A 13,198-nucleotide genomic window follows, 5' to 3' on the forward strand; every position below is an offset into this window, starting at 1 on the left:
TGACAATGTTCTGCTTCTTCATCTGGGAGTTGGTAGCATGGAAGGGTTCCGTTTATAAAGATAGAGCGAGCCGTATGCTTGGGGTTTTCTGTATGTATCTCCCACTCCAATAAGAAGTTTACTAATCTCCCCTTTGGAAAACCTCAGCTGTTATTAATCTGTTACTTACAATCTAGGTGGGGTGGGGTGGGGGCATATTTTCAAGAAAGCAAACGTGGTTTAGAGATCAGTGCCCCCTCCCCCTGACGCCTCTCCAGGATCCCCTGCAGAGGCCTCCCAGTGCCCCCTTAAGCCCCACCCAGGACGTCCTACCTCCGCGACCGTCAGGACTGCTGGCTCTTGCAGTTTGGGCTCTCACCCGCAGAGTCGGCTAGGCTCTCCCGGGGCTCGCCGGGGCACTCCCGGCCCAGCTGGCTCTGACCGCCCCGGGCCCGCCTAGGAAGCAGCGGCCGGCCCCTGGGCGCCCCGCCCCGTGGCACCTGCGCTGCTCCGGGCGGTTAGAAAGGATCCTTCCCTGTCGCGCGGGGCCAGACTGCACTGAACTCTCTCCAGTCGCAGACAAATCACAGTCCTTCCAGGGCTCGGGCCCCTGGAGTTGGGAGGAGGCGCCCGGGAAGTCCCCACTGGCGTCCTGAACTAGAAAGCGAGGAACTGGGCGGCTGCGACTGGGGCCTTGAACCTCCCGGTCTCCCGCACGCGCGAGTCTCCAGGGAAGCGCCTGCCCACCTGGCCCCACCCTGGCAGAGGCGCGGCCCCAAGTCACTCCGGCGGCGCGTGCGGGCCCGGGAGAAGCCCCGCGGAGAGGGGCCGGGTTTCCACTCCTTACCCTTTCCTCCCTGCGGTGGTGGGCTAGAGAGGACTCGTACCTCTCCCAGGAAATGCCCTTCCACCTTTCCCTTCTGTCGAATGTCCCACATGCAGCCGAAGTCAAAGCCCTGCAGACCTCGCCGGGCGCCACCTGTCCCAGGTTTACCCGCAATGGCTCTGCCAGATCTCTGTGGTGACGCGCGCCCGCGGAGCTGGGGTTTTCGGTCCTTGTGCCGCCCTGTTTCCCACGACTCCCCCGCGCCCCGTTCCCACCCCCTCACCCCGGAGACCTGGGAGTGCCTCGAGGGCGGAATAGAGTCCTAGACATCTTCCTAGAACGTCGACGCAATATCCTAGGTGGTGAGCTTGATCATCTTATTTAACTTTTAAAGCCAAAATGATTGATTGATACACGAATGTTTACTATATAAACATTCGCTGAGTTGTATACTTAACTATTTGCATATTTTACTGTAGGCAAAAAAAAAAAAAAAAAAAAAAAAAGAGGTGCTACAAGCATACCCATTTTATAGAAACTGAGGTTCAGGGCACTTCTAACTTATTCAAGGTTTCCACTGCTGGTTGTGGTGCTGCTGAGAATAGAATGGACTCAGTCTGACTTCAGAGTTCAAGATCCTCAAGATCAGGCTTTGCAGGAAAAAGTACTAGCCATCTAAAACCTATCCCACTTCTTCCGCCAGTGGTGCCAACCCACCCTGAGCTTAGTGGGTGGGGAGGGGTTACACACTCATCCAAGGGAACCCAGGAGGGTTGAACCTGAAGTGACCTCTGAAATCATATGGTTCACCCTTCTCTCTACCATAGATCTCAAAAACCACAGCCCAGAGGAACAACTTACTTGGCCTGTTCCAAGTCTCATGGGTCATTAGAAGGCCTGCGTGGATTTTGATTCCTCCTGGCTTACAGGACAATTTAATGAAGCAGCAGTTTGTCCTGTCAGGGGGACCTTTTACCCTGGAGAGGGAGTCCAGGGAAAAGGTACCTGCGTTGGTCAAGGGTTTTCAACCTCCGATGGAGGAACCCCAGCAATGAGCAGTAGGGAAATCCTCCAATGAAGTGGTGGGAGCTATTTATACCTGGAGACTGCAGGCTCCGGAGCAGGGTAGGGAGCGGGCTGGTCTAGGCTGGCTTCAAGTATCTCAAGACACGCAAACTTGCGGAAGCCAATCCACAGAACCAGTTCAGTTTCCTCTGTGAGGATCACAAGCCACTTTTCCAGAACAAGAGGGAATGCAGAGTGAAGGAAGACCAACTCAGGGCAAGAGGAAGCCCAGCAAGGAAAGTGGGGGTGCGGTGCTGGGAGCACTGAGAGGCCAAGGCTCAGCAGGATAAGGGACTGGATTGGAGGCAAAGTAGTTGCTTACTTAGGAAACCCCCAGCGGAGCAAGGGCAGCTCTTCCTAGAGACTTCAGTTCCTAGAGCGAAGGTGCTGAAATTCCACCTGGGGAGTGAGCTCTCACAGGGCGCTAGCCCAGGTCTTGCTGACTTTCCATTCCCTGCACCTAATGAATGTAGGGGAAGTCGAATTGGGTCCCAGATGTGGGTTCTGGGTTTCTTACACATCCTAGTGTTCCCCAGGCCCCAAACTTTGTGCCCTGGGGTTAAGGTCTTCACCAAGGTCTTAGCCTCCCTCCTGTTCTAGGTATTGAGCTGTAGGACGAGGTGCAACATTGTGGGCAGGGATGTCCTTAGGCAGCATCAGGGGGTACAGAAGAGGGGGGACCATCGGCTGGGTTGGAGATGGGTTGCCAAGTGTCCTGAACTAGGCCCAGGGAAGCCAAGATTCCAGTTCCACTTTTCCCTCGAAGCTAGCAGCCAAGGCCACAGCTCAACAGCACCCGGGCAATTCAGGCAGCTGTGGAGCACCAGGGAAGAGGTGCTGACGGAGCCCAGAGGGCATCCCACAACCCTCCTGGCCCCATGTGGTACCCCATGGCCTCCTCCTACTGTGGTACCTGTCCCAGAGGGAAAAGATGCCAACCTGGCCCTCCACAACCTCCTGTGGAGGGAGAGAGATAAATAAATCTTTGCATGACACCATGTTATGATACTGGAAAGTACCTAAGACTCTGGTGGCACAAATGTGAGAGTGATTACCTCTACTTAGGTGGTTCAGGAAAGAAGCTTGGCCTTGAAGGAGAGGCAAAAGTTCACCAGAAAAATGGGGATGGAAGGGCATTCCAGCTGGACGGGAGGGCATGTGCAGAGGCATGGAGGCTGAGATAGCAAAGCACTGTTGGAATGACTTCCTTTTGTCATTCAGGCATTGACTTAAATGTAATCTCAACAGGCTTTCCTACTTGAAAAGACCCCCGCTCCCAGCGTTTGGTTCTATTTCCTTTTTAGAATTCATCTACTGTTGTTGCATTTGTTTATCGTCTCACCCTCCCTCCACCCACACCTGCCCACCTGAAAATAAAATCCACCAGTCTAGGGAGACTTTCTTTTTTCACCGTTCCCAGCAACTCAACAGTACAAGTGAATACATAGTAGGTGCTCAGTATACCTAGCTGAATGGATGAATGAATGAATGAAAGTCTGCAGCTGCAGGCTGTGAGAAGCAAGTAAGGAGCCAAGAATTTCCTCTCCAGCCCTTTGCCTAAGCAATCCGTGGGAAGGTAACGGCTCCAGAAGACGGAGCGCTGTAGGGAAGGGGATTGGGGCATCGCGGTGGTGGGAGTCTGTGTCCCAGTTCCGGGGCGACGTGAAAGAGGAGGGAACCGGCCGCGAGTTGCTGCGGGACTGGCAGTCTTGTGCACTGGCTCACGCTGGGCTCTGGGGTCTTTCTGCCGCCTGAGAGGCGAGGGGAGGGAAGGTCTTCGCCCCCCAAGTGCCTCTTCTCTAGCCTCCCGCTAGGCCCTTTCGGATGTGTCCAAGTCGCATCCTGGGCGGTCAGAGGGCTTCGGAGGGCTCCCTTGCCTGCCTGCCTCCCTTCCTCCCCTCCTTCTTTTTCCTCCTCCTCGGGTCTTTCCAGCTCCCCAGCCGGGCGGCCCCGCCACAGCCTAGCAGCCCCGCCACAGCCTAGCAGCCCCACCCCCTCCTGTAAGGGTGAAATTGCTAAACTTGTAGCAATAATGACCCAGCATTCAGGCCGCCGACTCCCGCTGAACATCTCAGCGCCCCGGCCGGCTCTGCCTAATCAGCGCGCCCCTCCCTGCTACCCGCCCAGCCCCCGTCCTCCTGCCGCCCCCTCCCCCAGTGCACAAAAAGTGGGGAACAAAACCCCCCGCACATTTCTCCGTCCCTCTGTTGAGCAGACTGCTGCACAAAGCCCCCGCTCTGAGAAGCAATGGGGAGCTCGGGGGGGACGTCAATCCGACGCGCTGGGGTTTTTGTTCGCGCAGGGGACCTCGCCTTCCTACCACACCTTTTGTTCGGGACTCCAATAAAAAGCCATTCTTTCCGCACCTTCCCGGCCCGGAGCCGCCTTTCAGCGAGGCCCGGCCCCACAATGGCGCGGCGCTCTGAGGCCTCCCCATTCACCCGCCTTGGCACGCTCACAATCGGCCGTGTGGCAGCACAGGCCTCGCACAGGCATTCTCCGCAAGTGACAAGGAGCCGCATAAAGCCGCGGCCGCCGGGGGAGAAGGGAGGGCGGCCAAGGGGGAGAGCTCGGCCGCGGCGGGGCGCAGCGCAGCGCCCCCGGGGCGCGTTGGTAGCCCGGCTGCAGCCAGGGAAGGAGCTGCCTTCGCGCCGCCAACAGCTGGGACTGCGAGCGAGGCTTCCTTTTCCCTGGCGACCCTCGAGGTGGGGCAGAGTCCAAGACTTGACTGAACGCAGGTCTATACAGCTAGTCCAAGCATCTGGGTAAAACTTAGGGGGAACTGCAAAGCCAGGGACTTCAAATGGCCCGGAACCTTCGACCTGTCCAGCCCGCAAGAGTAAACAGAAATTAATGAACAAAGCCCCGAAGAGACCAGACTTGCAGCCTGGGGCCTGGCTCATGGGAGACCAGGCCTGCGATCGCCCACGGAGGATGGCTTTCCCCCTCGCAACTTTTCCTCCCCTTCCCGCCCTATTTAAAGGATTCCTCTCCACTCTTTGGGGCTAAACAAATTCTACAGCCGACCAACGATTTGAAAATATTGCACCTTGTTTATTGACTCCTGTAGTGTGTGGCAGCGGGTGTGTACACGGCGTGTGGTTATAGTTATATAGATAGATAATATGTGCTGAATACAGAATACGAAACAGAAAGGAAACCCGGTAACACCTCCGGTGGGCCACCAGGTCCCGAGTTTGTTCAGCCTCCCCCCACCCCCAAATTTTGATCTCATTCGGCTGGTTTTCCTCGAAGAGTCCTGCGTCCCCCGACAATCCGGAGATCTGGACCAAGGTATCTGCTGCGGAGGGGAGACAGCTGCGAAACGAAATCGACTGTGCTATGGCGCTCCAGGCTCGCAAAGGGGGCAGAGGATCGGTAGGGCCTGGAATTTCTCGAGCCACGACCCCCATTTTTCTCTCCTTCATGCTTTTAATTTGTTATGTCCTTGGGCTCCCCGCCAACGCTTCGCGGAGGCCGCGGAAAGGCCGCGGGAGAGAAGCCCTTCTCGCTTTGGAAGAACCAAGCGCGGCCAGGGTTCTATCCTCCTGCTCTCCCCTCGCTGCCAGGGTCGGGGTCATCGTCCTCCGCGGCGCCCAGCCGGCGTTTCTGCCTCAGAGACAGTCCTGGCGACCGGACCCAGTCATCCTCCTCGCCCCTGAGCCCCCTTCCCCAGGCCTCGAGTGAGCTGCGATCCGAAGCCCTGAGGAGCGAGACGTATATATTTTTTTAACGAGGGGACCTGACCTTTAGGTCAGGCCCTTCTCGAGCTTCAGTCCCGCGGCGCCAGGCTGCGCTGGGGTGCCCGCCGCGTGACCCGCCCCGTCCCTACCAGGCCCGGATGCCCTGCAAGGTGCCCTGAGAGCACGCGGCCCCGGCTGCAGTACCCTGGTGCAACGGCTGTGCGCCGCCGCCGCTGCCGAAGCCTCCTAGGTTGCTCACGTTCACAAAGGGGCCGCCTCCGGCCGCGCTGCAGGCTGGCTGCATGGCAGTGGTCGCTGCGGAGGTCCCGCCGCCGCCGCCGCCGCCGCCCGCTGGGTACGCACAGCCATAGCTACCGCTGTAGGCCGCCGCGGCGGCGGCGGCGGCAGCGGCTGCGGCTGCGGCCGCGGCGGAGTTCCCGTAGCCGTAGGCGGGAAAGCTGTTGTAGGAGTAGGCGCTGGCGCCCACGCTGTAGGGCGCGCCGTAGGCCTGCGCGCTGGGCGTGACGCACGGCTTGCCGTCCCGCACCAGCACCGGGACCGCCACGCGGCGCGGCGGCGGCGGGGGCGCGTGTGCGCCAAGCTCCAGAGACTTGTCCTGCCGCTGTCTCTTGCACTTGTACCTGCGATTCTGGAACCAGATTTTCACCTGCGTGGATGTGAGCTTCAGGCTGCTGGCGAGGTGCTCGCGCTCCGGTGCCGACAGGTACCGCTGCTGCTTGAACCTGCGTTCCAGCTCGAAGACCTGGGCTTGCGAGAAGAGGACCCGGGGCTTCCGGCGGCTGCGTGGCTTCGGCCTCTCGCTCTCCTCCGCCGCCTTGCAGTCTCCGGCCGCCTCTAGAGACTTCTTCAGCTGGCAGTTTTCTGCGGAAGAAGCAAACAACAGCGTCCTTAGCTGTTCCCGGCCGCACCGCGGCTCCTGTCCTGGAGCACCGTGACCCCTTTTGGTGGCTGCGCAGAGCGTGCGGTAGTAAATGGCTGGACTTTTGGGAACGTTTGTGGCTACTGGCGCTGTGGGACCCTGAGACAGCCCCAGTACCCAAAGAACGCCCTTAGCGGGCTGAGGCGCGTTTCGTGGAGAGGGGTAGTTAGTGCGTATTTATTTGGATCTTGAGCATCTGCGAGAGAAGAGATTACTCTGTATTAAATATGCAGCTCGACGTGCTAATGACTATTTTCAGGATGAAGGCTTGCAACTACATAATAACTACAGTATTTGCAAACTCGTTTGCCTTCTACTCCACCAAGGATAACTGAAGGTGTGAGGCCTGTTGGTATGAGTGGGCCGGTGGGCATGGGTTGCGAGAAAATCTGTTCTGAGTGTAACGCTTGTGCATGGCCCAGGGACTTGTGTGTGTGTGTGGCTTATAAAAGACTACATGCGAATGTGATGACAACGTCTGTGTGCCCTTTGAAAATGAAGTTTGATTGACTAGTTATAGACAGTTTCATGCCGATTTTAGGCTCGGGCAACTATGAGAGCATAGGCCTTGGCCTCTGCCACATCAAACCGCCTCTTGGGGAAAGACTGTGATTCTGTCCTCTTAAATACACGTCCTTGGGGACTTTATGTGATTATTCCATCTCCCTATCAATTCACTTCCCGTCCGATGTTAGCAGCCAAGATCTCAGACTCAAGTTCGGCGCGTTTTCTATTCGGCCCGCAGCCTGGGACACAAAGCAAAACGTTACGGATTTTCACAAAAGGCTGGCGCCTTAGGGATGTGAGAGCTATGGTCGCGCGGAATAGACATTGTTCCCACGCACTTTCCGATCATCTCCTCTCCCTCTACCGAGTGCCACGGGTTCAAGGACGCTGAGCTCCAAGCAGAGAAGGGAGGAAACTGCCCAGCTGGCCTCCACCAAAGTTCCTGCCCCTGCGGGTGCGAGAGACACAGGCTGCTTGGGCTGTCTTTTCGGAGAAGAAGGGGTGGCTGCCCTGGGCTAAGAGAACTCATCTCACCCTAGAGGGAAAACGAAAAAGGTCCAGGCTCCTGCCCTTTTTGGGGGAAGAGCCTTTTGGGAGGGGGTGGAAGAGCAAAAATACTGCCAGTCATGAGGACCCAGGCGCTGAGCCCACGTCGCCTCTCAGCATCAGGGCAGTAGTAACCACCTTCCCTTCCCTCATTTCCCCCTTTTGGGGGGAGTAGTTGTCAGGGTCACCTACTCCTTGTCTCTCCACCCTGGCTCCCTTGCAGGTACCTGCGCTTTGTGGAGCTGTCGGTGACCAGGGCGGAGGCATGGCCCCAGCCAAAGGGTAAAGGGGTGGGCAGCTGCGCTGGCAAGTTTGTGGGCTGTTTGCGCTCTGCCATTGCTCCAGGTGTGCGGGTGCGTTTTCTTTCCCCCTCTACTCACTTTGGCTCCGGTCCCTCACGACCTCGGGCTCCTCTTCATGTTCCTTGGGCCCGCTGCACGAGTCTCGCAGGACCGTGTGGACATAGCCCTGGGGACACAGCCCTGAATCCCCGTGGCCGTCGGCTGCGGCTAGTGAGTTCAAATAGGACAATTTCTCGCCCTCGTCTTCCTCGTCCTCCTCCCCTCCGTCAGAAAATTGCGTCCCCTCAGCTGCGGCCAGCATACAGGGCGCAGAGTGGAAGTGGTGCTCCAAGTCCGCCTGCAAGTGCGCACCATGGAAGTGCTGCTGCTGCTGCTCCAGATTCAAAATGTCTTTGACTGAGAAAGGGGTGGAGGTGACCGGGCTTGGTAACATCATCAGGGCCACTTAATTGTCCAGTCCAAATAATAAATCCCGGCGGGGGCGGGGAGGCAGCGCGGCGGCTCCAGCTCTCCTCCTGGACTCCGCCGCTGCTGCCGAGTCGGGCTTTTGACAGACGCGGTCCCACTCCAGTCTAAATCGCCTCCATTGGCCGGGACCTGGGGGTCTGGGTTTTGTTACAGCCACTGCAGGGACTGGGGCCCGGGCTCCGAAGCCTCTGTCCGGGAGACTTGCGTCACGTCGGGGGGCGGGGTCGGCGCCCCAACCTCCCTCCCCATAGGTTCCGGCTCATGTGGGCCACGCCCCCTGCTCTCTGCGAGTGGGATGTTGCGGCTCTACCAGAAATAGACAAGGACTAGTATAGAGTCCTGAAGTCCGAGACGCTGCGGGCGAGGCTGCACTGATCCGGTTCCTGAACCATTGATTCCCGCGTGGCTGCACCTTCCCGACCTAGGCCAGTTCTGGGAGGCTTGCTGTCCACGAACCAACGCCAGGGAAGGATGCCCCAGGAGTGTGTTTTTTTCAGCTGCTGCGCGGGGCAGGAAAACTTCCTGGCGGGTAAATACCGGGCGCTGGATCCACGAGGAGATAGAGTGTTTTATCTATGGGTGGGCGACATGTCCGTTTTCAACTTGTTGCCTTTGCTCAAGCTTTCTCTCCACTTGGAACATGTTTCTGACCCTTAGCCTCCACGAGTGGAAAATGTTCTCCAAGGAAGAGCTCCTAGATCGTCTAGCCGGAAGTCCCCTCTTTCAGGCTCTGAACTTGCAGCTTGTGTTAGCAAAGGACATGCATGTCACTTATCACTTCCCACTTAATTCTATAGCTGTATGTGCCTGCCTGGTCGCCCCAGTTAGACTGTAAGCTCCGTGAGGGCAGTGTTCCGGGGTTGCTTTTGCCCTTATATCCCTGGCAGCAGCCGCGCAGAGCAGTATGTGAAAGGAAGATAGAGTTATGACTAAACTTTGGTATTCGACAGCTCTTGCTTGGCCTAGTCAGTGTGTGATCTTCGGCATTTCTAAGTCTGTTTCCTCGTCTATAAAACGAAGGCAGTAATACCTTTATTGGTCGTTGCTAGGGTTGAATGAGGCAAAACATACCAGAATCTTAGTGCAGGGCCTCACGTATGTTAAGCGCTCAGTACGTGTCAACGACTGCTTTTCGGTATGGGAGGTCAAGCAGTGTTTGTTGACTGCATTGGTGGTGCGTGGCTGGAGTGTGGCACATACTGAGAGCAGGATCTGTCCTCACAAGGGAGGTGACCCAGCATTGGCGGCCTTCTTTTCCGCCTATTGAAATCAGGAGCCTGAATGTAGGCCTTGCCTCTCCGACAGGCTTTTAAAGTTTCTCTATCTACACGCCTTCTGGCACCTTCATGAGGCCCTGGTTGTTTTCTGGGGAAGTCTATGCGGTCCCCCAAAGATTCTGGAAACTCCGCGCTGGTGGGGACCATCTTCTTCCACAACAGGCATTTGCTCGCTACCAGGCCTAGCCCAGTGAGGAGCAGCGGGCGCTGCTTTGAGGGCCACAGAAAGACCCGTGTGCAGCGCTGGCCTTAAAAAAATAGGGAACGGTTCCAGCTCAACGGTGGCTGTCCTCATCGGGCCAGAGCCGCTCCAAGCATTTTTTTTGGCGGTCAGGCTGGCGGAGCTGGAAGAGACCCGTCTCACCTGGAAGGGGCAGGCGAAAGATGCAGGGACGGTGGACATTGCCTCCGAGCGGCATAAGACACCGGCTGGGAGTGGGTACGAGGGTGGAGGGCTGCCACGCGGGTCCCGCAACGGCGACAGGAGTGGGTGCCCAAGGTTGAAGGGAGAAAGAACAGCTTGTCGGGAGGTGGGAGAGGCGGGGCTCTGCAGAAGGGAGCGGAAATGTGGAGAGGCAGTCCCTGGGTCCGCCCGGGGAGCTGGGATGCCGCGCGGGCCACGTGCGCCCCGGAGTACTTAGGGTGGCGGCGGCCCGCAGGCAGTAGGGAGAGACCCTCTGTGGGCAGGGTCTTGCGCTGGAACCGCCATTCCTCAGCCACAGGGGCGCCCGGTGTCTTTCTGCTTTAAATCCTGAAACTATTGACGCCCCAGGGGGAGACCAGTGTCTACAAACCAGGCGGTGAGTCTGCAGAGGGAGGAATGTGCCTGGTTTTGCTGTGGATCCCGAGCGCTCGGGCGCAAAGATTCCGAGGTGGGGGCAGAGGGGTGCACGGCTCTGCGGGGTGGCGGACCTTGAGTGTGTGTGCATCACGGTGGCCACCGAGCGTAAAAGCAGGAAGCTGAGCTCCAGCCCCATTTCCCCACCCCACCTCCGGGGCAAAACTGTCTCAGGGGAAATGTTTCTGCTCTGTTCTAGTCCCCAGTTTTCTTCTCCTCGGGTGATTTCATGATTCTGGAAAAAGAAAAGGAGAAAGGCTATCGAAACAATCTCTCTCTCTCCAGTTTCCAACCGAAGCCTGCATTTCTCCTTGTTACATTCCCTTGCTTCTCAGTCTCGCTTCGCTCCTAGGCCTTACATAAATCTAGCCCCAACAATCCAGGTCTTAAAACTGCGACCGGGACAAAGCGCCCCTCCAGCGCCTGATCGCCGATACACGCCCACAGGCGTTCTGCAGCCGCCGGAGCCCACCAGGGTGCCTCTGTGAGCTCATGCAGGGGGCTGTCTACTCCCCACCAGCAGGCCCACAGGTGCCCCTCTACTACCAATTCTGCCGCCCCAGCCGCCCCCGGGCCAGGTACCTTGCGCCAGGCCTAAGCGGTTGTCTCTTGAGGACCCGAGGCAGGTTGCTCCTCAGTAGGCCACCAGGGCCTGTGAGGACACCCAGGCGAAGGGGTCTAGCGGGCGGCGCCGAGGCCTTATAGCCGCTTCCTTTCCCCGTACCCAGCCCAGTGCAGTGCTGTTCCAGCCTGCGGAAAACCTCTATCCGCTACCGCATTCCTAAGGTTGATCTGAGTTTTATGCCCAGAGCAGGAGTTTGGGTTGTCTCCAGCTACTCCGTCAGTATTGTTCAGACTCCCTTGGTCTGGTTCCCCAGTGGCCGTGCTTCCCCGCAGGGATCCCCACCAGGCCAATCTCATCTAGGTGGCCTTCTTTTCCCGCGCGCTCAGGCTGTACCCGCGACGGCCGCGGGCCTGAAAGGAGGAGAACTCGAGAGCGGTAGTTGTACAGCAGCAGTTGCTCCGCAGGAGTCTCTTATCAGAGAGTGGGATCTGGTTCCAACACCTATCCAGTTACGATCGCCTTCTGCGGCATTTGCATTCTCTCGTCTGAAAAGTAGATCTTTGAAATCCTCGAGCTGTGCTCTACTAATAATAGGTTTTCATTCCAGACAGTTTAGCTAATTACTGTCAGATAAAGTAAGTATGGCTGCATCCATGGAAGCTTTTGATTTTATTTTAATCGAGTGTATCTGCCTTCCTACCCTTTCATCACCTCATACATTTATACAAGCTCTCTCCCCCACCCTATGATTAAAGATCATCAGTAAATGGTGGCAAAGTCCTTGAAGGGGAAGTGCTGTATAGATGCATAAACGTCTGTATCTGTTTTTTTTTTTTAGGGAAAACCACATGCTAGCCATTACAATAAATGCATTATCAAATGAAAAATGTGACAATTTTTTGAAAACTGTAAAGTGTTCTCGTAGCTGTTATTGTCTACACAAAGATTGCTTAATGCACATATAAATATAGGCAGATAATGGATAATTTTAGTTGTAAATGCCACTGCTTATCCCGTTTTCTCTCAACTTTTCAAATGGTCATTTAATTATGTAACCAAGGCTGCAAACAAGTTGAAAGTTATCGTGGCTTTCTAATCAAAATGTAACAATGTAACACTACAATCAGAAGAGATTTTTCTATTAAAGCATGAAAAAATCATCCTGTGATGAACTCAGATAGCCAAAACATTTCAGGTGAATCTTTTCATTTTTTTTTATTGCGCTCCTAGAAGTTTCATTTTCAATGTCAACTTATGAAACAGAGAGAGAGACCCACTAAATGGGTTTTTGTTAATTTGTTGGTGGTAGTGGCGGTGGTGGTGGTGGGGTGTGTGTGTCTGTGTGTATGCGCAAGTGAGCTTTGCTTTGGTTTTTTGTTAAGGAATGTTAGAAAGCTATCCATTTTTTAAAGCAATTCAGAAGCAATAGCATTTTAATTGCGAGACGGGTGAATACATTTTATGCTTTTAAAGAAATGTCAACTGGGTTAGTGAGTCCTAGAAGGCATTAAACTGTTCTAATTTCTCGGGAGGTTTTTTTCTTGTCGAAGGAATTTCATAAAAGAGATTTTGAAGTGCTGTTTTAAGCACTCAGTTTGTTTTGCATGCGTTTGCAGGAATGCCAAATTTTCCTAGATTTTATTTGGAATTGAGTTTTCTAAATTAATCACTGTTTCTCTTTCCTGGGAGAAAATTAGTCCGAATACAGTAATTTGTATAGTTCTTTGTAAATTACAGGTCCTTGATGAGAATGTGACTTTCGATTTCTCAGGGAGAGGACTTCACAGCTATCTTTGTGGATCTGCCCCTCCAAAAATTTTAAAGATAAAAATGTAAATTACACTTTCTTTACCAAAACCAGTTCTGTTAATAAAACATGTCGAAAAGACTGTATCTTTGTTGAATGAAAATCAATTCAATATTTTTTCAAACAAAAAAACACCTAAATAAAGAACTCCTGTATACAGACATTTATTTGTACTGTTTGCGTGTGCTATTTGGGCGTGCAGTGAGCAGTTTTAACTTGAGGATTAAATTGGAATTCTGAATGCATTCCTTAACTTTTTTGTTGTTGCTAGCGTGCGTTTAACTTTCTGTAGCGAAATTTCAATGTGTATAAACTTTAAAAAATGTAATCTGACTTCAGAAGAGCGGCTGTAGTCTTGGGAAAATTAATTCATTTGAACCAGAGGGGCTGCCTGC

At 55.0% G+C, this 13,198-nt stretch overlaps 1 protein-coding gene across 1 annotated transcript; it reads right to left on the reverse strand.

The window, feature by feature from the left end:
• Positions 1 to 4,903: 4,903 nt before the first annotated feature.
• On the reverse strand, positions 4,904 to 8,474 carry NKX2-3 (NK2 homeobox 3). The gene is made up of 2 exons (XM_055252536.1): positions 7,927 to 8,474; positions 4,904 to 6,435 (listed from the first exon to the last, which is right to left on the reverse strand). Exons 1-2 carry the CDS (start codon positions 8,282 to 8,284, stop codon positions 5,699 to 5,701), a joined length of 1,095 nt encoding a protein of 364 aa, XP_055108511.1. The 5' UTR covers positions 8,285 to 8,474; the 3' UTR covers positions 4,904 to 5,698.
• Positions 8,475 to 13,198: the final 4,724 nt, after the last annotated feature.

The sequence above is a fragment of the Symphalangus syndactylus genome, chromosome 2, assembly GCF_028878055.3.
Source record: "Symphalangus syndactylus isolate Jambi chromosome 2, NHGRI_mSymSyn1-v2.1_pri, whole genome shotgun sequence".
NCBI classification, from domain to species: domain Eukaryota; kingdom Metazoa; phylum Chordata; class Mammalia; order Primates; family Hylobatidae; genus Symphalangus; species Symphalangus syndactylus.

Excerpts from the sequence above, each read along its gene's own strand:
- NKX2-3 (XM_055252536.1), bottom strand. The coding sequence starts at position 8,284 with ATGATGTTACCAAGCCCGGTCACCTCCACCCCTTTCTCAGTCAAAGAC. Across the intron at positions 6,436-7,926 it reads CGTGAGGGACCGGAGCCAAA|AAAACTGCCAGCTGAAGAAG; the intron begins GTGAGTAGAGGG and ends CTTCTTCCGCAG.